Source organism: Sinocyclocheilus grahami, unplaced genomic scaffold, assembly GCF_001515645.1.
Source record: "Sinocyclocheilus grahami isolate Dianchi unplaced genomic scaffold, SAMN03320097.WGS_v1.1 scaffold523.1, whole genome shotgun sequence".
Classification (NCBI taxonomy): Eukaryota; Metazoa; Chordata; class Actinopteri; order Cypriniformes; family Cyprinidae; genus Sinocyclocheilus; species Sinocyclocheilus grahami.
The window spans coordinates 522,339-544,021 of NW_015505702.1; the positions used below are offsets into that span (position 1 = coordinate 522,339).

The window sequence follows — 21,683 nt, forward strand, 5'->3', positions numbered from 1 at the left end:
CTGGTTTTGTTTATTCATAGATGAGTCCACAAATCTCCACTTAAACAGAATGAATGCATGGAGGTCATGGTAAGGACAGGAAGTGAACTTGAAAAGTCTTAGTATAAGATGACAGCAGTTCTTTTTCCCTCCTCATTGAATAGAACAGACTGCATTGGAAAAAGACGTCTTCTTGTTGCCACACATAGCTGGAAAGGAAAGAATGTGCAGACTGGTACCAGACCGCTTATTTTTTGTCTCCTGTTGGAAGTGTAAAGAGTTAGATACGCCGTATTGGGAGGAAACCTGTCAGAAAAAATATTTGCAAAAAACATTCCACCACCCTAAACATTGTATTGCTGACTAACAGCTTTTCTTGTAACCCAGAACATGAAGAAAATCTTCCTGACTAGGTAAACGAAAGTGAGTCTGAAATAGATCCATAAACTTTGACAACATTTCAGCGAATGCCAGATGGCACTAGACACTGGCCACAGTTCACTGACGTTCCCAAGCATTCGGGCACAAGTCTTTTGTAACTATTATAACCATGTTGCTCCATCTTTGTCAAACAGTTGGCACAGTAACTAATGTTACGCCACAACTTTCCGACTAAAGTTATTTGTGCTTCCCAGATGCATCACATGCTGGAAACCTAACTAGCAACATTTTTCAGCACTGACCCATTAATCTCAGCATTAAGCCAAACAGAATCACGCAAGCTTGTTCCAACGTCAAATGAAGAAGAATAACACATGCATCTGAAGGAACATGACATGGCTCCATGACTTAACCCTATCATATCTGATACATTATCAAAACTGAAAAACCTGTTGCAAACAATCTTCTACATGCCTTCTGTCATCCGATTGATAGTTTATACTTTTATAAGTAAAAAAGTATAAACCAAACTTTCAGTATAATTGTAAAAATGTCCACCTTCAGTTTGTGGTACACGTCTTTTTGCTGTGAAATCTTTACCGATTTTTATAAACTAAATGTAAGAATAATTTCTATATTGTTAGTAATATTGAAGCTACTAAAAAATCATGTTAAAATGTGAGCATGTATCAAATAAGACATATTATTGGGAGATATAGAGTGACAACTGATATGTATATGCATTTTATATCATACTATATGAATCATAAAAGCCTGATGTACCAAATATGATACTATTTCAGAATATGATTTCATTTGCCAGTCGTTACAGGGTTAAAATGAAGCAATATTGCTGTGGCAGAAAAAGCTCATTTGACAACAAAAGAGTGTTTTAAAACAAACCTACTTGGTGTGTTTTTCACTTGCTCCTGTGATGGTGCTGCGGTTGGTGCTGGTGGTGTCGTCGTGGGCTTGGGACGCCCCCTCTGACACTGTGGCCCGGTGAGGCAGAAGCAACTGAGTGATGATGTCCAGCACGAATAGGCTTAGCTATAAGAAACAGTGCAGTTCAAAATGAAACATATTTAAAAAACTTACAGATAGAATCTAAAGTAAATGAATATGCGCACATACATATATGGAATATGCATAATATATGGGAGACAAGCAGCAATGCATGAGAGGGTTTGGTCATCAGGTAACAGGAGATGAGGTGGTATTACTGAGTATGTGGCGGCCTCTACTGGATATAATGCAACATTGAGATCTGAAGATGAAGCAGCTCTAACCGATCTGTGCAGTGTGTTTCATCCTGGCCTGGTTCTTGGCTCGGATAACCTCTTTGATACGGTCCACCTCCTGCTGGTACTTCTTACGGTCTCTCATGGCGCTTTCTTTGGCCTCTCTCAGAGCAGACTCCAGGATCTTCACACGCTCAGCAGTTGCACGCAAGCGCTTTTCTAGTTTGGGCAGCTCACATCTTAAGTCTGCATTATCATGTACCAGCTATGGAAATTGCAGAATATATAGACAGAATTACTAATACCATATTATATTATAATATACATTATTTATAAATAATCATTTATTTGTAATTCCTGTGAAAAGTAAAAAAAAAAAAAATCCTAAAAACCTGCTTGTGGACTTTAGTGAGCTGCTCCAGGTTGTTCTCGAGGAAAATTATTTTCTGTTTTTGTGCCAGACTTCCCCCTGATTCATCAGTGTCCAACTCTGCACTCTACAAAAACGAAATGTCATTTTTTTCCACAGTGGCCAGTTACACCTTATTTATTTGAACCATTTAAAAAGCAGTTTAATAGCTAAAAATGTTATAACTATTACTGCAGATATCACCATACGTCCTCAGTTGACTACTCAGTACATTAGGAAAAAGTGTTTAGCTTTGTTTTCTAAAATGATGTTTAAATATGCAAAAGAGGCATTATCAAATTAAATTAGCTCTAATTTGCATAACATTCCAGAACAGAAATCTGAACATTGGATGAAGCCAGGTTCAATTTGTTTAGTTTTGTGGACATATTAGAGTTAATGGTTTTTACAGAGGATAAGTTTGTACATATATCATTTTGTACAATTTATACATTATATTCCTAAAAACATGGTAAAAAGCTATTGTTTTTCTTGCTTTTGACAGTATTTACTGATTTATGGATTGATAAAAATAGATATCCAAAATGTAAAGAAAACTTAACATCTGTAAAAATCTTTTACTTATATCTCAACAAAATAAAACAAGAATTTTATTCCGAATTTAGATTGGAATAAACCTACTACTGAATGATGATTTTTGGCTCAGTGCATTAGAAAACAGCCTTTAATGATATGCATTGAAATTAATATCTACAGACGCACATAGATAAAGTGTAACAAAATAAATGCTTATATGTGTGTTTTGGCTATATTCTATCCACTAGTCTAAAAGAAGATATTTTATGGAAGCAAAAATAGCCCAGAATCTCAGTATTGGCCAGTGCATGAAAAAACAATGCTTTGCATGTAGTGTCTTGCTTTAATGTGTTTCCTTATTCCTATTATAGTCTAGTTTTGCATCATTAAAAGCAGTAACTGGAAGCTGTTGGTCAGAGAATACTAGCACATTGCCACTCATATGAAAAAAGTAAAATCATAAAAGAAGGGAACAGTATTTGTTTTGTATACTCACTCGTCCAATGCGATTATTGATGTCCTGGATGAACAGCACACGGAGGTTGTGGAGAGTCTGGAGCTCTTTGGCCTTGTAGAAGAGAAAACGTCATGATCAGTGATCTAAAAAAATACTTTATACAAGAATAACAGCTATACACAGGATGAATATTCAAGATGAACAACTCTGAGATGGCCAATGGTGGTGCTCAGAGGCAAACTCTAATGCCAGGTAATGTCATCTTACTCACCACAGTCTCTTCCAGACCCTTGAGATCTTCTTTAGCTTGCTCCCTCTTCTCATTCAACAAGCTAATTACAACAAAAATGTCTTTATTAGAGGAACAGAGCTGTTTTACAAACATTGTCACTCATAAAATCTTTCACTGACTTATTCCATGAGCAGATAATATATATGACTTTTTAATATGAGCAGCTGACTCACAGAAGCTTCTGCAGCCTCTCGTCTTTCTTCTGTTCCTCCTGTTTCAGCTTTTCATAGTCAGACATGAGCTGCTTCTGTTCAAGCTGAAGAGCCTGGTTCACACTGAGAGCAGGGAATTATTGAATGAATCAAACTTTTGATAAGTTCATTAATTTGGAGTAATGCCAGTCAAAAGCAGATGTATTCAATGTCTCAAAATAAATATTACAAATGAATATTAGATATAAAACAATTATAGAACTGACAAGAAGTATTCAGGAATAAATACTTACTCCTTCAGCTCATCCAAGATCCTCTGTTTCTCTTCGATCTCATCTCGCAGACGTGAGAGCTGCTTCTGATGAGCCTCTCTGTGGCTTTCCATCTGCTGTTCCAGGGCTTTCTACATGCAGGTGCACGTGGGATTTACATATTGAATATAAATGGCACAATATTAATCTTCAAATTTGACCTTTAATACTTCTATCATCGTTTAATATGCAGAGACAGCTATTGATTTCCTGTAACATTGCTCTGCTTGTTTGAGTTTGAGAGGGTTGTCTGAGTGTTCATGTTCATTACCTTCATCTCCTCAGCGTCCTGTATCCTGCTCATGTGTTCCTTTTCCTTATCCAGGACTGACACCTCATGCATCTTTTCTGCATTAACCAAAATAATCACAAAACTTTCAGAAGAGTTTTACATATATAGTAAAAGCACTGTGAATAAAACATGTTGTGCTTGTTTGAATTTGAATATAATATTATACCACAGTATTCTGAGGCAACAAATTGATTGTAAATACTACAAAAAGAATACAGTATGTGCATCACAAAGACCTTGTGCGTGGAGTTTAGCGAGCTCCTCCATCAGGGAGTCGTGGCTTTCCTCCAGCTGTCTCTTCTTCTGTTCCATGCTCTGCATGTAGTCGGTGAGGGATTTGATCTTTGCTTGATGCTAGACACATACAAATAAAATGCAAAAACAATGGTTTCAAAAAGAAAAAGTGAACACCTTTAAATCTTGAATTAAAAATATTTTTTATAAAACAGACAGTTCCGGTCCTTGATTCTGATTGGTTGAGCAGCGTTCGAAGCTGTTGTAAATTACACTACAAACATACCCCTTTGTTTACTTCTGTGTGTTGCTCGGCAACCACAACTGTTTCTGAGGAACTACATTGTTTGGTGGAAGACTACTGTTTTTATTAATATCATTACACTTTATTTGTTCTGTTTAATTCTGTAAAACCTTACTATGTATATGGAATAACCGTTTTATAAAAGCAATAAGCCCCGTGAAGCCGTGGTTTACAGTGAATTTATAACAGCTAAGGGGTTGTTAGGTGTTGTTAGGCACACGACGCGAAGCGGAGTGCCTAAAACCCCCTTAGCTGTCATAAGCTTCTTGGGGCTTATTGTTTTAATTAATCGAATATAATAATTATAATTAATAATTTATATATTATGCATTTAGCAGACACTTTTATCCAAAGCGACTTACAGTGCATTCAGTCTATAATTTTTTTTTTTACCAGTATGTGAATAATATATAATAGAAGTTAAAATATGTTGGTAGGGCAAAGCCTGAAATAGAGAAATGTTTGAAGATTTTCCGTTTCTCCTCTTAAAATGAAGAAAAAGTGATTAAAAAGAAACAATAATATGTTTAAAGCAACTATAATCTATCATTTAAAAAAAAAAAGTAAACTCTTTAAAATCGTCCAAAGGGACATAAAAGATAAGTTATCAAGACTCAGCCATTTACAGTGTTCTGATCTATGATCACCACTAGAGGGCGCTGTTACCTGAGAGATCAGGAGCTGGCAGGAAGCGAGCTCTTTCTCGTTGGCCTGCATTTTACGCATTGTGTCGGCCTGTGTGCTCTCAAGCTGTTTACTGCGGTTGGCCAGAGACTTCACTTCTGACTTCATCTTACTGATGAAGAGCCGTGCCATGGTGAATTCCTCCTCCATTCCTCCGTTCATCTCTGTCATCTGAATAAAGAAAGAGAAACCAAATGAATGAATTCATTTCAATAAATTCATTTGCTATTTGAATCTCTGTCATCAAAAGTGACAGTAAAGATGTTACAAATAAATTCTATTTCAAATAAATGCTGTTCTTTTGAACTTTCCATGCATCACATAATCCAGAAAAAAACATAATGGTTGCTGCAAATGTATCACAGTTTCCAAAAATATATTAAGCAACTGTTTTCAGAATTGATAATAATAATAATAAGAAATGTTTCTTGAGCAGCAAATCAGTATTTTAGAATGATTTCTGAAGGATCATGTGAGACCGAAGATGCTGAAAATTCAGCTTCGCCATCAGAGTAAAAATGTAATAAATGGCATTTCAATTTCATTCAAATATATTAAAACAGTTCTTTTAAATTACATTAATATTTCACAATATTATGTTTTTATTATATTTTTGATCAAATAACATCCTTTGTAAGCATAGTTTACTGCGGTTGGCCAGAGACTTCACTTCTGACTTCATCTTACTGATGAAGAGCCGTGCCATGGTGAATTCCTCCTCCATTCCTCCGTTCATCTCTGTCATCTGAATAAAGAAAGAGAAACCAAATGAATGAATTCATTTCAATAAATTCATTTGCTATTTGAATCTCTGTCATCAAAAGTGACAGTAAAGATGTTACAAATAAATTCTATTTCAAATAAATGCTGTTCTTTTGAACTTTCCATGCATCACATAATCCAGAAAAAAACATAATGGTTGCTGCAAATGTATCACAGTTTCCAAAAATATATTAAGCAACTGTTTTCAGAATTGATAATAATAATAAGAAGAAATGTTTCTTGAGCAGCAAATCAGTATTTTAGAATGATTTCTGAAGGATCATGTGAGACTGAAGATGCTGAAAATTCAGCTTCGCCATCAGAGTAAAAATGTAATAAATGGCATTTCAATTTCATTCAAATATATTAAAACAGTTCTTTTAAATTACATTAATATTTCACAATATTATGTTTTTATTATATTTTTGATCAAATAACATCCTTTGTAAGCATAGGAGACTTCTTTCAAAAAAAATGTTTTTTTAATCTTCACGACTCTAAATTTTGAATGGTATAGTGCATAAATAAAATATATATATACATATATAAATAACCACAAATTCACATGTGTATGTAAGTGGTTGTGAGGTGTTTACAACGTTGAAAATTGTGGTGCAATTTACAAATTATATAAGAAATTGAAATACATCTGTACAACATTATAGGCTTACTTTTAAAAATGATTAAAATTTATCTTTTGTTAAGCAAATAAGTTGTGCATTTACTTTTTTCTTTATTAAGCAGTGTATTCTTACCTTGTAGTCATTCAAGGCAATAACGCTGCCAATCTCATTGAGGTCCCGGAGCAAGAGACTGAGGATCTCTGCTGATCTCTTCTTGTGATGTCCACTGAGCTCCTGCAGGGCAGACAGATTCCTCTCCACACCAGCCAGAGCTGCCTAAGAGATAACAGGACAATATCAAAGCTACATCACCATCACTCTTCATTCACATGAGCTTTCCTTATTCTACTTACAGTCTTCTGTATAAGCTCTTCTGTGAGCTCTTGGTTTGTCTTGCTTCTCTCCTCCACCTCATGGCTTTTCTGGTCGTAGTTCACTGCCAGCTCCTCCAAGGCCTGGAGCACCTCCTTCACCTCCTCTTTAGCTGCCTCGTTCTCATGCTGCAAACGGCTCAGATCTTCCTGGATCTTCTCGTAGTCACGCCGTGTGGATGCCAATAACTGTAAGAATGCAGGATGGAGAAGTCAGACATCTATGTTAGTCAGAGGACTGTCTAGAGCTTTACTTACAGAATTCCTGCTTCTTTGTCGTTAATATATATATATATATATATATATACCCATTCAAAAGTTTGTGTTTCACTTTTTTTAGTGAAAGACATATATTTATTCAACAAGAACAAAACATTTCGTTAGCATCAAATCAGCATATTAGAATGATTTCTGAAGGATCATGTGACACTGAAGGCTGGAGTAATGATGCTGAAAATTCAGCTTTGCCATCAAAGGAAATAAATTACAATTTAAAATATATTAAAAAAGAAAAAAAGTCATTTGAAATTGTAATAATATTTCATAATATTTTTTTTTTCATATTTGATCAAATAAATGCTGCTATGGTGAGCATAACTCTTAAAAATATATAAATAAATACATGAATAAAATAAAAATCTGGTCCCACTTTATATGAAGTGGCCCTAATACCTGTGTATTTACATAGTAACTAGATGTGTACGTAGTATGTAACCACAGTGTAAGTACACATTGGTACATAGTATCTAGAGCTGCAATATTTCTGTAACTACACACATGTAACAACCCTCCGAATGGCTTGTGTAAGTACAAATGTGTAACAGGACATATAAAACTACATTTTGTAACAACAATATGTATAGGAGTAATTGGAACGATTTTATCCAGGGGGTGGAGATATAGCTTTAGGGATATGTAAAGTGGGAGGATCTCAAGTTGGTGGAGTTGGTGCACCACTGTAATACCAGTGTACTTACATGGTAACTCCTCAGGAACTGTCCACTTAATATAAAGTGTAACATTCTGGACACCAACCACAATTTATATGTAAAGCGTAACTTACTGGCCGCTGCTATGTAACATTAGAGTAATTACATGGTAAATCCATAGGAATTGTTTACTTAATATAAAGTGTAACACTTTCTTTACAAAAAAGTGCTGTTAGTCCTGTTACACATTTGTACTTTCATTACCAAAAAGTGTTGTTACCAATGTCTCATTACACATTTGTATTTACACATACCATTCAGTGGATTGTTACATATGTGTAGTTACACAAACATTACAGCTGTGGATACTATGTACCAATGTGTACTTACACTGTGGTTACATACTATGTACACATCTAGTTACTATGTAAGTACACAGGTAACCCCAAACTTTTGAACGATAGTGTTAGTGTACAATCAGAGATAGCAAAACTGTCAGACCTCAGATGGAAGTAAAGGGTATCATTTCATAAGAACATACAGTATGTGATCACTGGAATGCTGTTCAGAATGATTTAATTAGAAATATGGGGGGGTGGGGGGTGGGGTGGGGGTGTACTGATGCAGAAATATTGGGATTTTTGAGTTCCTGGGGTGTGTCCAAGTGTTTCAAAAGACCCTATTAGAGATCCTGTGGAACTGTTTCCATGGGAACAACATTTATTTTTAAATGTCTTTCACATCCACCTGTATAATTAGGAGCAATTTTGCTTTGTTGCCACTCTTTGTACCTGAATGGAATTTCTAAGTACAGGCAGTGAGATAATAGAGCTCAATGTAAAACATCAATTATTTTTTCCTAATTATTACCCCAAGCACTTGTTTTAAAGAGTTTTGATTAACATGTTCTACTGCAATGAAGGAATGCATAACAGCCAGCCAGTGATCAGCTAGTAGCATATGTATGTTTACACAGGTTCAACTTTTTCATAACAATTTCTCTTTCAGTTTCAGATGCATTGCAGACAAAGTATCATGGGAAGGCATGTGACATCATAAATTGCGGAGGGCATGAGTTTTCTGCTCTATGTTGCTGCTCTTGAGCCAGATTCACCTCATCCTGATCCACCATCTGCTGCTTCAGGTTCTCTGCCAGCTGACTGTGCTGGTTGATCTCATCATCCTGTGGTGAAAGACAGAAGGAGAGAGGAAGGTCTGAGTTGTGAAGGCTGTACTTCCTGATGCACTTTTCTAACAGCGTGTGAGAGGTATTTATCACCTTGTCATCTAGTTGATGATACAGGTCATTGATCAGCTCCTCATACTGGGTTTTCTCTGAATCAGAAACAGGCTCAGGGGGCGGAGCCGAAGTGTCAATTATGGGAGCGGCTTCAGAATTCTTTACTTCCTTACTGCTGTGCTGCTCATCAACAGGTACAGTCTCACCTAAGGATAAAGAGGGAAAATATGCCAGTCCAACACAACTGCAACAGTTTTTTTTTTAATTAATTATCAAGTGGCTTTGGATTTTTAGTATGAAGTTATTGTAAAATAAAATAAAATAAAATAGCAAAGGCATTGGTTTCTTCATTAATAAAAGGAACAAGGCTTTCAGGAAACGGTCCTGCAGACTTGATGATAAAGACAGAGATGAGAACGACTGATTGGACGTAAAGGAAAGAACAGCTGCACACACACAGTCTCAGTGCTATTCTCTGGGCTTTATAGTGCTGAGACGGGTGAACTCAGCATCTGTGTGTTTTATGTGCAGGAGAGGTGGAGAGAGCTGATAACACAGACAAAAAATAAAAACCTATTCATGGGGATGCAGGAGAGAGAGATTGAGAGAATGAAAAAAAAAACATATCAGGATTCATAGGAGGGAAAAAAGAAAAGCTTTGGACATGTCTGAGGCTGAATATGTCACTAAAAATATTTTAATAAGGAAAGTAATTTAGCCATATAAAGTGGTGTTGACATAACATACTGTGAGTGCTTTGTAGCAAACATGCTTTGACTTAATGACAGGCCTGTTTGTTTTTGTGTCATTATGTGTGCACCATTAGACAATCTGTGTAATTAATGCTAATTGGTATTTATCATTGTCAATTATTGTGGATTTTTGTCATCAGTGCACGCATGGTTTATATGAAGGCCAATTTGTGTCAAGTTCTCATCAATATAACAAAATAATAACATCAATTATTAAATAACTTAATTTCCTCTTTGGAAACATCATTATTTCACTCAAAAACAGAAATAGGCTCTGGCCGTAATAAGTCTTAAACAAACAGGGGAAGAAGAAATATCTGGGTCCTCATTGTGGAGTCCATTTTAGGACTCAAACTGCAAAAAACAAAGCTTTTGTTAAGACAATTACATCAAAAATTGACTGGACTCTGCACATTAGACCCAGCAAACCAAATGATTTGCATCATCTCTACCATTACAGTATTTTCAAATCAACCACTGCAAATGTCAAGCATCATTTCAATTAAATTTTCCTCAGTAATATATATATATATATATATATATATATATATATATATACAGTATATACACATAAATATAAATAAACAATAGTATATATAAAATATAAAAAATTATAAGAAATATATAATAATATATAACAATTATACAACTATTAAACGTGAAACAAAAAAAAAGCCAATCAAATTCTAATCAGTTTAATATTTATCAGTATGTAACAGCAAACAAAAAGTGACGTTTTATTGCTTGTAGCTTGTTTTTTTTTTACATCTGTGTTTGCTCTCCATCTACTCTCTTTACCTTTCCGCCATCGTTTGAGCTCATTTTCTAGCCTCTGGATGGTGATTTTTTGATTTCTGGTCTTCTCTTTCTCTTTCTCATATTTCTTCTTCCATTCCTCGGCTGTGAGCTCCATGTTCACAGACACTGTGTTTTTGATGGTTTTGGCCCTGTGTGAATAGAGCAGGGTGGAAAGGATTTGTATATGCACATATTTGGGTCATATTTGTTTTAGCTCCACTGGCTAGTCTTCATTTCTAGTCTTTATACAGTTAAAGAGAAATCTTCTAGGGCATAAGATGGCTTCACCTCTGGCCAAACATGAGCGTGGATTTGGTCTCAGCCTCATTGAATACAGAGGGAGAGGCACAGATGACGATGGTTGTTCTGCAGTTCCCACCCAAAGAGTCCTGTAGGATCCTGGTCATTTTACTGTCTCTGTATGGCACATGGGTTTTCTGTAATGAGAAAACAATAAATAATGTATAAAGCAAATATTACTTTGTACTGTGTGAAGCCTACATTATGTAGACAAGATGAGTAGCATTTCAGAGAAAAGAGAGGAAGTGGAAGAAAAAAAGAAAACATCTTGGCAGTTGAGACAGGTCGAGCACTTACGGTTCCTTCAGCCAGGGCTGAGATGACGTTCCCCAGAGCAGAGAGAGACTTGTTGATATTTTTAGCCTCGTCCAACACAGATCCTTCGGCTCCAGTTTTACTGACCTGTGAAAGAGAAAGAGCCACAGAGAGTGGAGATATAATATCATTCTCAAATCTATTTTGTAGTTTTATTATGACTATGTCAGGGATTTTGAACTATAATTCTTACAAAACATAATTATTGATCATATATAGTGGGATACAAAAGGCTGAGGTAATACTGCAAATATAATCTAATTGAAAACCGGGAAATTAAGTTTTAGAATTTTGAGGGGAAGAAAAACAAAAAAAATATAAAGACAATATGATAAAATATATCTTATTTTATGTTAATATTATAAAAAATTAAAATGATATAAAGTAAAAAAGAAATGTTATTAAGTTAAATATGCCCCTTTTTGTTATTTTTATATTACTTCAGATACAAATAGAGATAAAACAAAGGCAACAACACAATATAAAAAAAATCAATAAATGCATGCCTTTTCACTTCCTGCAAGATCCACCAGGTAGAGTTTTCCGCTCAGTTTCTTCTCTGTTTCCACATTCTCCTGCTTAATATTAATGAGGAAAATGCTGTGACTGCGGGAGCTGTGCTCATTCATGTCTGTAACACAATGTAACATCAGAGGACCATGGGTTAGGGTAAAAACAGTGTGGCACAAGGTCAAGATAACAGCACTGTGTATTAGTTATGTTTGATTCAAGATGTGATGTGTTATATCGGGGAATAAGGAATAGTTACTCACTTGTAACAGCCACGTGACGATTGGATTTACCCTCATCGATCACATCCATGACATCCTCTGGACTGGACACAAAACGCTCTGTACAACCCTGGCAACGGAACAGCATCAAAAGACACAAGACATCAAGGAAGTGTTTGCCTCATGCCTGGTGACTAAAAAATACTGCATTGTACATCTTTCCTACCTTGACAAATGGCACCCTGTTCTTATCCTCATGGACAGCCAGGTTGGTTTTGGAAACTTTAGAATTGGACAACATTGGACAAATTGAATTTACATCATGAAAGAATCTTAATAGTATGAAGAAGAATGTGATTGTTTTTTATCTCACCATCAAGCAAGTCTCTGATTTTGTCCAGGTAGATTTCAAAATAAGAGACCTATGATAAGGGATGACCATTAATTTAAAAAGGTTTTATTTAAAAAAAATATATTAATAATATTATTTAACAAAACATTTAAAAATGCACATCAAAGACATAACATAGGAATTATAGTCTATCAAAAAAGAAAAAAGAAAAAAAGGGAAATAGAGGATTATTAGCTAAAGATTTGCACTTGTGTATAAAAAAATTTAAATTTAGCAAGAATAATAAAAAAAACTATCTGAGTTTGTGCTGTAATAATTAAAAAGAATGAAAAATAATATTAAAACTGTTTATACATATTCAGATTTTTTTAATCATGCAGACACTTGTTCTAAAAACAAACAAATAAATAAAATAAAAACATTCTCAAAAAAAGATGCACAACTGTCATAAAAATACCTTTTTTTCTCAATACTTTAAAAATATTTATTAAGTTTGATACATTGGTACCGTCTATGTAATATTTTAAATGTGACTGCTTTTATCTTATCATAAATATTTGTAATGAAGAGACCAAACCCAATTCCAGTTGACGTTGAATAGTATTATACACTGAAAAGAAGATGCTGGAATAGATTTTCTGTTGATATGGTAGTGAACAAAGATTTCGCTCTCCTTTCAAAAGAGTTTTTATACCACTATAGCACTGACTACAATATTATACTCCTTTAATGAAGCCCCATGACCAGTCCAATAACTAATTAACATAACCTATAATTGAATATGCTATATATTACTTTATGCCAGAGAAAAAAATCCATTCATATTTATTTTTCTAGACAGCTAAGCTTTTTTCTCTCGATTTGTTAATATACGAATATTATTAAAAACAATATAGAATTTGATGGTTTCACATGGGAAATACACAAGCAGATTTAATGCTGAATGATTTCACCTTGATATGGAACTCCAGGTTCTCATCCATAGAGTAGATGTGGTCAAAGATGTCCTGGGCGATGCGAGGGATGATGCCCTTCAGTTGTGAGTTATGGAGCTGTCCCTGTGCGCATGTTGCAGAGCACAATTACAGCAAATGTTTGATAAGATGCCACTTTATTTCAAGAAACTAATGACAGTTTGTGTAAGAACTAAGCACTGCATTGAAGAATTTCTATTTCCCTCTACGATATGGGAAGTGATATGTGAATAAGGATAATACAAGTATTCCCTCTGAAGAATGTACGAGGACATCCTTGTTTTGCATAATTTGCATCTTTCAGTCATTCTTTTTCAGAAATATTTTACAACTGAATTTATTGACTTTATATTCAAAACACTTGCTGAAAGCACAGGCTGTTTCCAGGGCAACGCCTGCAGTCAAGTGGCATTTTGCAGCTGTTGCAGCAGTTTGGTATTTCAGTCATTTTATGAAAGATGCCGTTCATCCATCTAGAGCATTTTGTGACTGTGCGTGTAGTGACATTTTCTCACTGTACATGTACTTAAAGTTTATTCTATTACTGAACTATATAGAAATGTGTGAACTTGATACCAATCATGATATGATTTCGTTTTTCTTCCTTACCTCCATAGTGTGTGTCTTCCCTGATGAGGTTTGGCCATATGCAAAGATTGTCCCATTATAGCCATCCAGCACATCTGAAATGCAAGACTCGTGATTTAACTTTCAAATTTTTTTCTTTTAAGGTCTGTATAGTTTAAGCTATCATGCAGCTATATGTAATGTATATACAACCTTTAACAATCTGTTTGGCACAGGTATCATATACTTGTTCCTGTGTTGTGTTCGGAGGAAAGACTCGGTCAAAGATATACGGCTTGCCCTAAAAAGAAACATTAGTCAAGAATATTGAACAGGTCTTAACACGTAAAATAGTTCAAGAGGCAACCCTAATAGAAAATATAATTAATATTTTGTTTTAAGCTTTAAAACCCCTCAATAAATGAATATCTTTAATACCCACAATAACAAAGACCTTACAGATTAAAAATACAGTGGGGCAAAAAAGTATTTAGTCAGCCACCAATTGTGCAAGTTCTCCCACTTAAAAAGATGAGAGAGGTAAATGTGGAGTAAATCAGCCCTCCTTTTTTTCTTTGTTTAGTTGAAATACAAGACACACTGTGTTCTTCACAGACTTGCACAGAACCTCAATTTTTTCCCCAAATGTTTCATAATAACACACACATATAAATTAATGGTGTATTACATGGAAACTATGGTTACATTCACAGTGAATCGTATTAGACAGCTAATGATCAAAGCTGGATGCTTACCAGTGAGACTGAAATTGTAAAGTTTCTGCGTTAAGTTTTCTATGATTTAGCCCAAAACAGATAAATAGTTTGATTTCATTATTTATCATATTCATTTAAGAATTATTCTATTTTTGCATCAAGAGGTCACTCTCATAAATGGCCCCAGCACCTCTTTGTTTTGCTGATGCTGCACAGATTCTACTGACGGCTATTTATGAAGTTCCCTAGAGGATTTGATGGGTATACATTGTTGAAGAGAAAATAAGAGGACCTTGTGATGAATGTAGCCCAACCCCCAGCTGCCAGTCAATCTTATTGAGCCCCAACAAATCCCTCTCTTTTGTTTTGATTCTCTGAGCCGGAGCCTGAACCTGCTGCTGAAATCTACAGACTTTGAAACTGTGATTAGCAATGAAAAATAACTCTCCAAAGAAAGAACTATGTGCAGGGAAATGTTTTTTAACCCTCTGAGGTGGGCACTTTTTTTTTTCCTGATAATGCCGAAAATAACTTAAACTACTCTGTCATTCTTGATCGAACAGATACAAAACGTTTTGGAATTCTGTCTGATGATGCTACTGGCACAGAAATGACTATTTAAATTTACTTGTAAAATGGTTACAATTTTGTATTTTTATTTTTGTTTTATTTTAACAAAAATATTTTAACTTTTGTCTAACCCTTATGTTTAAACTTTTGTTTAGACAAAAACATTTAAGTAATAGTAAAAAAGAAGAAGAAGAAGAAGAAGAAAATAATAAAAGCTAGAATAAAAAAATTAAGATGGATAAATATCTACGGATGCTTCTTTCTTTTACTGTTTATGGAGTGCAAAATCAGCTAATGTAGATTTGGCATTAGCGGTGCATTTACACATGCACACAAAGATCATTGGGAAGCTCATGTACTGCTGACAGCAGTTTTCCCACATCCTCTTTTGCCCATATGCACACAAATAGACTTTTCCATATGGAAAGAGAGAAAGAGAGAGAGAGAGAGAGATTCCTGAGACCTACACAGATCCAGGTCTATCCTATGCCTTATTTTAACATCCATGAGTGAAACATACGGTTCAGGTGACCTAACACAGACATGCCTTTGCCCTGTTTATTATCTGTGTAAGAAATCACACAAGACACTAATACTGCTGTATAAGGTTTGATAGTGTTCACACAGACACATGATGTTTCTGTCTGTGTGTTTGATTAAGCCGGTTGGGGTCAAGCATCCCTGCCGAGACACAAATGAGAGCTGTTGCTCAAACCCAGACCGTCACCACGGAAACTACATCTCACCCAGAAAGAAATGCCCTGATTGGCTGATAGTCAGCACCCGTCTCCTGACCAATACAGGAGCAGAATAACATGATTGCTGGATGTGACAATCATCTATCATCTATTTTTGTCCAACATTTTATGTGATAATTCAAAGAAATACTGCAGATTAAAATTAATTGTTGTAATACAGAAAAAGAAAGAAAGAAAGAAAGAAACAGTAAATAGACAAGGACATTTACATTAAATCTTGTGCAAGACTTTTATCCATGCGCTGCAATCTGAACACAATCTTTTATAAACACAAACACTAGCTGTATATAAAAGCACACGTGTTCAGGTCAATGGATTCTTTTAGTCAATAATTTATGCATATTATCTGGGGACCATCAAGGCTTTTCCAAGAGTGCAGGATTTTCCCACATTCAATCAAAAATCTATATCGCCTAGTTCCTGAACAAATACTTGCAAGGATAATGCATGTTTTTCTATTTCAGATGGGTCTGTAGAATAGAAATAATACATTACATAAAGTATTTAAATCGATTATATAGATACAAATGCGTGTCGTAAATAAATATATAGTTCAGTCATGAAACTCTAGATGGTGCAGGCTGATGGGTTGTTAACGTAACTGATGATATTCAGAGAGTTAAACGGCTTGGCACAGCTGATTGGTTCATGCTGCACATGTAGAAAATGAGCTTACTGCCTTGCATTTATATGGCTGGCTAGCATTCACTAGAGATTCCTGCAGCGCGCTTTCAGAGTTTCTCTGAAACCCTCCACCTTCCCCAGCTCCACCTGTATATAGATCTGCTACGGGTTATATTATATGATATTTGTGCAGCAGCAGTATGTCTTAAATACTCATTGCACCGTATTGCATATGCATTGGCAGTATCAAGTTCCTGTACTTGCTTGCAGCAGCAGCAGCAGCAATAATCTACAAATACAGAAATAACCAACAGCAGCAGCAATTCAGCAGCAGCAATTCAGCAGCAGCGTAGCAGATCAATTCCGCCAATACCAAATACATTAAAATGGTCATATCCATCACCATGCTAAAATCTTCAGAGAGTTGTCATAATTGAAATCTAATAATGCAGTAAATGTAAGAGTTGTTTGCAAGGGGGTGCAGAAGATAATGTCAAAATATAACAAGAAAGGGGTTTATACAAGCAACATGCATGAGACAGTGTGTGTCAAACAACAATTGTCCCAATCCTCTGTGGACTGGCTTAAATATTCCACTAAATCAGCCAATCCGTTCCTTGCCAGTCCTGGCCCCTCAAATGGAACCTCTGTCACTAAGGCAATGTAAATTACTTGCAGGAGCCCTGGGCCTCTTTGTGGCCTTGTGCATAGGACGTTACCGCTGACCAGTCAACCCATATAAAGCAAAACCTGATATTGACAAGCTGCAAATGATTAGTAATTTCTCATTATCACAATCTGTCCTATAAATCTCCCTGCAATTGTTTTGTGGTAGATATTCATTTCAGCAGTTTATACTCAAACACAAACCATGTAACCCGTTTACTGCAGGTTGTTTATGTTAAGCTGTGAATTAATAAATAATTAAAGAAATAAATCATTATAAAATAATTTAGATTTTTTTTATACTTTTTAATATAATTTTTAAATAATTTTACTGTAAATAGACAATTTATCAAAATTGATGCAGATTATTATTTTTTTTTTTACAAAATTGTTGCAATGTTGCTAAAATTTTGTAAACTAAATAATAAAAACAACATATTTAAATAACAAATATTAATACTAGCATACCATCATTTTTAAAGCTTTAAAATTGTGCTATTTATAATTACACACTCAATTACTCTCCACATTTTCAGTCCATTTACATTTTCATCAATAATTCAGAGGCTGATTAAAAATTGTAAATTTAATTTCATTGCGAGTCTGTGGAAGTTGATATTTGTGATCCTTAATGGAACAGATATTCTTTTGCATATCAAGTTCTTATTCAGAGTTAGTTTCATACATAAAATACAAATGATAGATAGATAGATAGATAGATAGATAGATAGATAGATAGATAGATAGATAGATATATAGATAGATCTTAATTAATTTCTATTTATTTCTATTTTAGTTCATCAGAGCTGTTGGGGGAGGAGGTGTGAAATTCACCCTTTCCCCCACAAATGAATTTGATTTTATTAACTGTTTAAAATCTTTTGCATTAAAGCAACACACAGAAAGGTTCACTACTAAACAACAATCACTAATGAGATGCAGTTAGATAAACAATAAATGTACAAATACTACCCAGATCTCCATTCACAGTCACACTTGTATCCTAAAGCTAAATATCTGGCATTAGGAACATCAGGCTGTGCAGAGCATGCAGTGTACCATTAAAGATCATTTACATTAGAAGCAGAAGTCTAATACCTGCTACGCTCGATTTTGTGTGCAGATTAGGCATGGTAATGCCGATTACCATCTCAATGGGTCAGATAATATGGGCTATTGTGTTTGCACAAGGGATTTCAAGAGGTTTACTGTAAAACATAAAAACCATCAGTGTTGACAGTCCAGCTTATTTATAGCACATCACTCAACCACACACACACACACACACACACACACACACACACACACACACACACACACACACTCACTCAGACTCTCATTCCAGATATCAGATGCTCTTTAATTTGATCCTACTACTAAAATACAGGTAACTTGCCATTCTAAATTCTAAATTCTTTAAAAAGCCTGGCACAAATGGTGGTCATTCAGAAAAATATAATATTAAAGTAAACAAAGTTTTTATGGCAAGACAGTGAAACACTGATGAAATACTGAGAACAATAAAATTCTCAAAGGTTAACGTGGGAAATTTGTCACAAGTAGTATAATAATATATATATTTTTATAAATTCTATCCTCCAAACTAAAATGTCTAAAACTAAAATATCATTGTTATATCTACTGAGTACCAAATGAACACCAAGTACATTCAGGTTGGGGTCAACAATATAAAGAAGATAGATTTTCAATGAAAAGATGGACAATGTTTTTCATTCCACGTGTTTTATATGATGTACATTTGTGCAATTTATCAATTAAAATTAATTAAAATTAATATTTGTCTACAACGGTTTGACATTTTACATTACCTTTCACTTTTTTTTTATTTTGTGTGTGTTTCATAACAGTTCTACCGTTTTGTTTTGTTTTGCTGAAAAGCCTATAATAGGTTATTTAATGGCCAGTTCCATTGTGGCAAATTACCACCTATTTGGACAACACGTAGCAATTTAGGGTCATCATGTGTCCATTATCTGTTTCCTGGACCATAAGGGGAATGTTCAATAGCTTTATGTAGCCAAGTCTATAATGAATGTAATTAAAAATACAAAATTAAAAAAAATTCGCAAAATTTGTGTTTTATATGATGTACATTTGTGCAATTTATCAATTAAAATTAATTAAAATTAATATTTGTCTACAACGGTTTGACATTTTACATTACCTTTCACTTTTTTTTTAATTTTGTGTGTGTTTCATAACAGTTCTACCGTTTTGTTTTGTTTTGCTGAAAAGCCTATAATAGGTTATTTAATGGCCAGTTCCATTGTGGCAAATTACCACCTATTTGGACAACACGTAGCAATTTAGGGTCATCATGTGTCCATTATCTGTTTCCTGGACCATAAGGGGAATGTTCAATAGCTTTATGTAGCCAAGTCTATAATGAATGTAATTAAAAATACAAAATTAAAAAAAATTCGCAAAATTCGTAAAACAAAAGAAAGCATATTCCATAAATCATTGTGTGGAGTGATTCTCGATAAAATAACAAACAAATTTTTCAAATGAAATTTTGGGCTGTCTAAGACTTAATTCAGGATTAACCTTTATAATGTGAAAGAACCATTCGATAAGAATAAGACAGATAAGAAATGATCACATTAATGAGTCAAGTTAGAGTAATAGACCTACATTTAACTCAAGGTACATATAGCAACCTCCTGAACAAAGAAAGAAAATGCGAACGTGAGAAAAAGATTTAGGGACTTTTCGTCTGCACTGATAACATCTGTAGACTCTGAAGACATCTTACCGATATCACCACGGTGTCTTCTTTGAATTTCGGTATGTATTTGTCACCTCTAGTGATTTCCGATTCGTTAAGTGGCCTGAATCGGCACATCACCTTCACACAACATTCAGCCGCATCCACCATCGTGAATGATTTTATCCAAGGAAACTTTCTCTCCGGTCAGCAGATCTGGTCGTCCACCCCGCAGTCTGCAGAGGAATGCATCAATCAAACAATCAAAATGTCTCGACGCTTGCCAGCCGTTCAGGCCGTACCCATTGGTTAGGCGAAAGAAGCTTTGAAACTGAAAACAACCCCAGACAAAATAAACTCCTGGCCACCGTTTTAAATAGCACGTAACATGTCACATAATCATTTACAATGAGTGTAATTTAGTTGTCGTTCGGCGGCAGCTGTCAGGAGCTAAAGCCGAGTGCACCTTTGAAGAGCATCAGCACTGGACAGTTCCACCTTCCGCAGCTCCACGCGCTCTGACTGACGGCGGCCGCTCCTTCCGCACGCGCTTCTGCTGCCCAACAGCGCCTCTCAGCAGAGCTGCCCCTGACTGCAACAGGGACTGGAACAATTTGGTAAATTACGAAGTTCCACAAATAAAGAAATCAATAGCACTTTTGGAAAATGTAATTTATTTGATGTAGACTTTTCTTTTCTTTCATTTCCTTTCTTTTTTTTAAATGGAAAAATCAACTGAACAGTCAGTTATGCAATGTCGAAACGTATTTGAACGGATAATAAAAACACCACCAATTTGGTAATCAAATATTTAACTTAGCAACTGTGTGATTATAAAGTTAATAAATGAATTTCATTTTTTCAGTTGCTTTTTTATTTAATTGATTTTCTATTATTTAGCCTACTGTCTATTTTATAGCCTGCATATCACACACACACACACACACACACACACGTTTAGAAATCTGATAATTTAATGCTTGACTTTTTTTTTGTAATAAAAGCAAAGTTTATTACAACATCAACAGTACTTTCCGCAGTGAACACTAGAGGTCGCGGGGTTCTGCGTGCTTGTTCAAGTCTTCTATGATTTGTGATAATGTCTAAAATGCTACAGCTAACTCTAAACTTATATGGAGTTCCAGTAAGTACTGTAAAAGGTATAGCAAAGATTCAATTAGATCACGATCAATTAAGTGGATCATTACAGTAATCCTGTAATGCAGTAGAATACAGCTGTGTAATTCTGCCTGTGAAGGCGGCTGGTCCCAGTGAAGGTCAATCAATGCAACTCAATCTCCCACAGAATGACTCCCAGGACAGCTTCTGCTCAACGCAAATGCAAGAGGCAACAAGAGACAACTTATATGCTGACCTGGATATGAGGTTTGTGGTGTATGTGTTAAATATTGGCATAAGAGAATAGGTATGATAGATTTAAAATTCTTCCATTCCTTTTGTATAATTATATAATTTTATTATCATAACAACCAACCGCAAATGGTAATATAGACATTTCTGCGCACTTCACCTTTGAAATCAAACCAAGGGTCTCACGGTGAGTTCATTGTTTTCATGCCAAAGCTGGAGTCTCCTTCGCAACAGGCTGTAAACTCAAAGCTGCTTCAGGCAAA

At 35.0% G+C, this 21,683-nt stretch overlaps 1 protein-coding gene across 1 annotated transcript; it reads right to left on the reverse strand.

The window, feature by feature from the left end:
• kif5c (kinesin family member 5C) lies at positions 1 to 20,559 on the reverse strand. Its single transcript, XM_016237754.1, has 26 exons — positions 20,098 to 20,559; positions 14,201 to 14,288; positions 14,030 to 14,103; positions 13,400 to 13,504; positions 12,468 to 12,516; positions 12,321 to 12,376; positions 12,137 to 12,224; positions 11,870 to 11,994; positions 11,346 to 11,450; positions 11,037 to 11,185; positions 10,749 to 10,897; positions 9,238 to 9,404; positions 9,073 to 9,141; positions 7,012 to 7,218; positions 6,791 to 6,934; positions 5,256 to 5,444; positions 4,288 to 4,405; positions 4,031 to 4,107; positions 3,742 to 3,851; positions 3,470 to 3,571; positions 3,276 to 3,336; positions 3,044 to 3,115; positions 1,994 to 2,098; positions 1,650 to 1,866; positions 1,268 to 1,410; positions 1 to 240 (listed from the first exon to the last, which is right to left on the reverse strand). The coding sequence occupies exons 1-25, from the start codon at positions 20,218 to 20,220 to the stop codon at positions 1,280 to 1,282; spliced, it is 2,880 nt and encodes a 959-aa protein (XP_016093240.1). The 5' UTR covers positions 20,221 to 20,559; the 3' UTR covers positions 1 to 240; positions 1,268 to 1,279.
• Between the last annotated feature and the right edge of the window lie 1,124 nt (positions 20,560 to 21,683).

Bases quoted from the DNA above. Each gene is read 5' to 3' on its own strand.
- kif5c (XM_016237754.1), bottom strand. From the start codon at position 20,220: ATGGTGGATGCGGCTGAATGTTGTGTGAAGGTGATGTGCCGATTCAGG. The intron at 10,898-11,036 runs GTGAAGCCATCT...CTATTCACACAG, and splicing joins ACGCTCATGTTTGGCCAGAG to GGCCAAAACCATCAAAAACA. The intron at 7,219-9,072 runs GTGAATCTGGCT...GCATTCTTACAG, and splicing joins AGATGGTGGATCAGGATGAG to TTATTGGCATCCACACGGCG.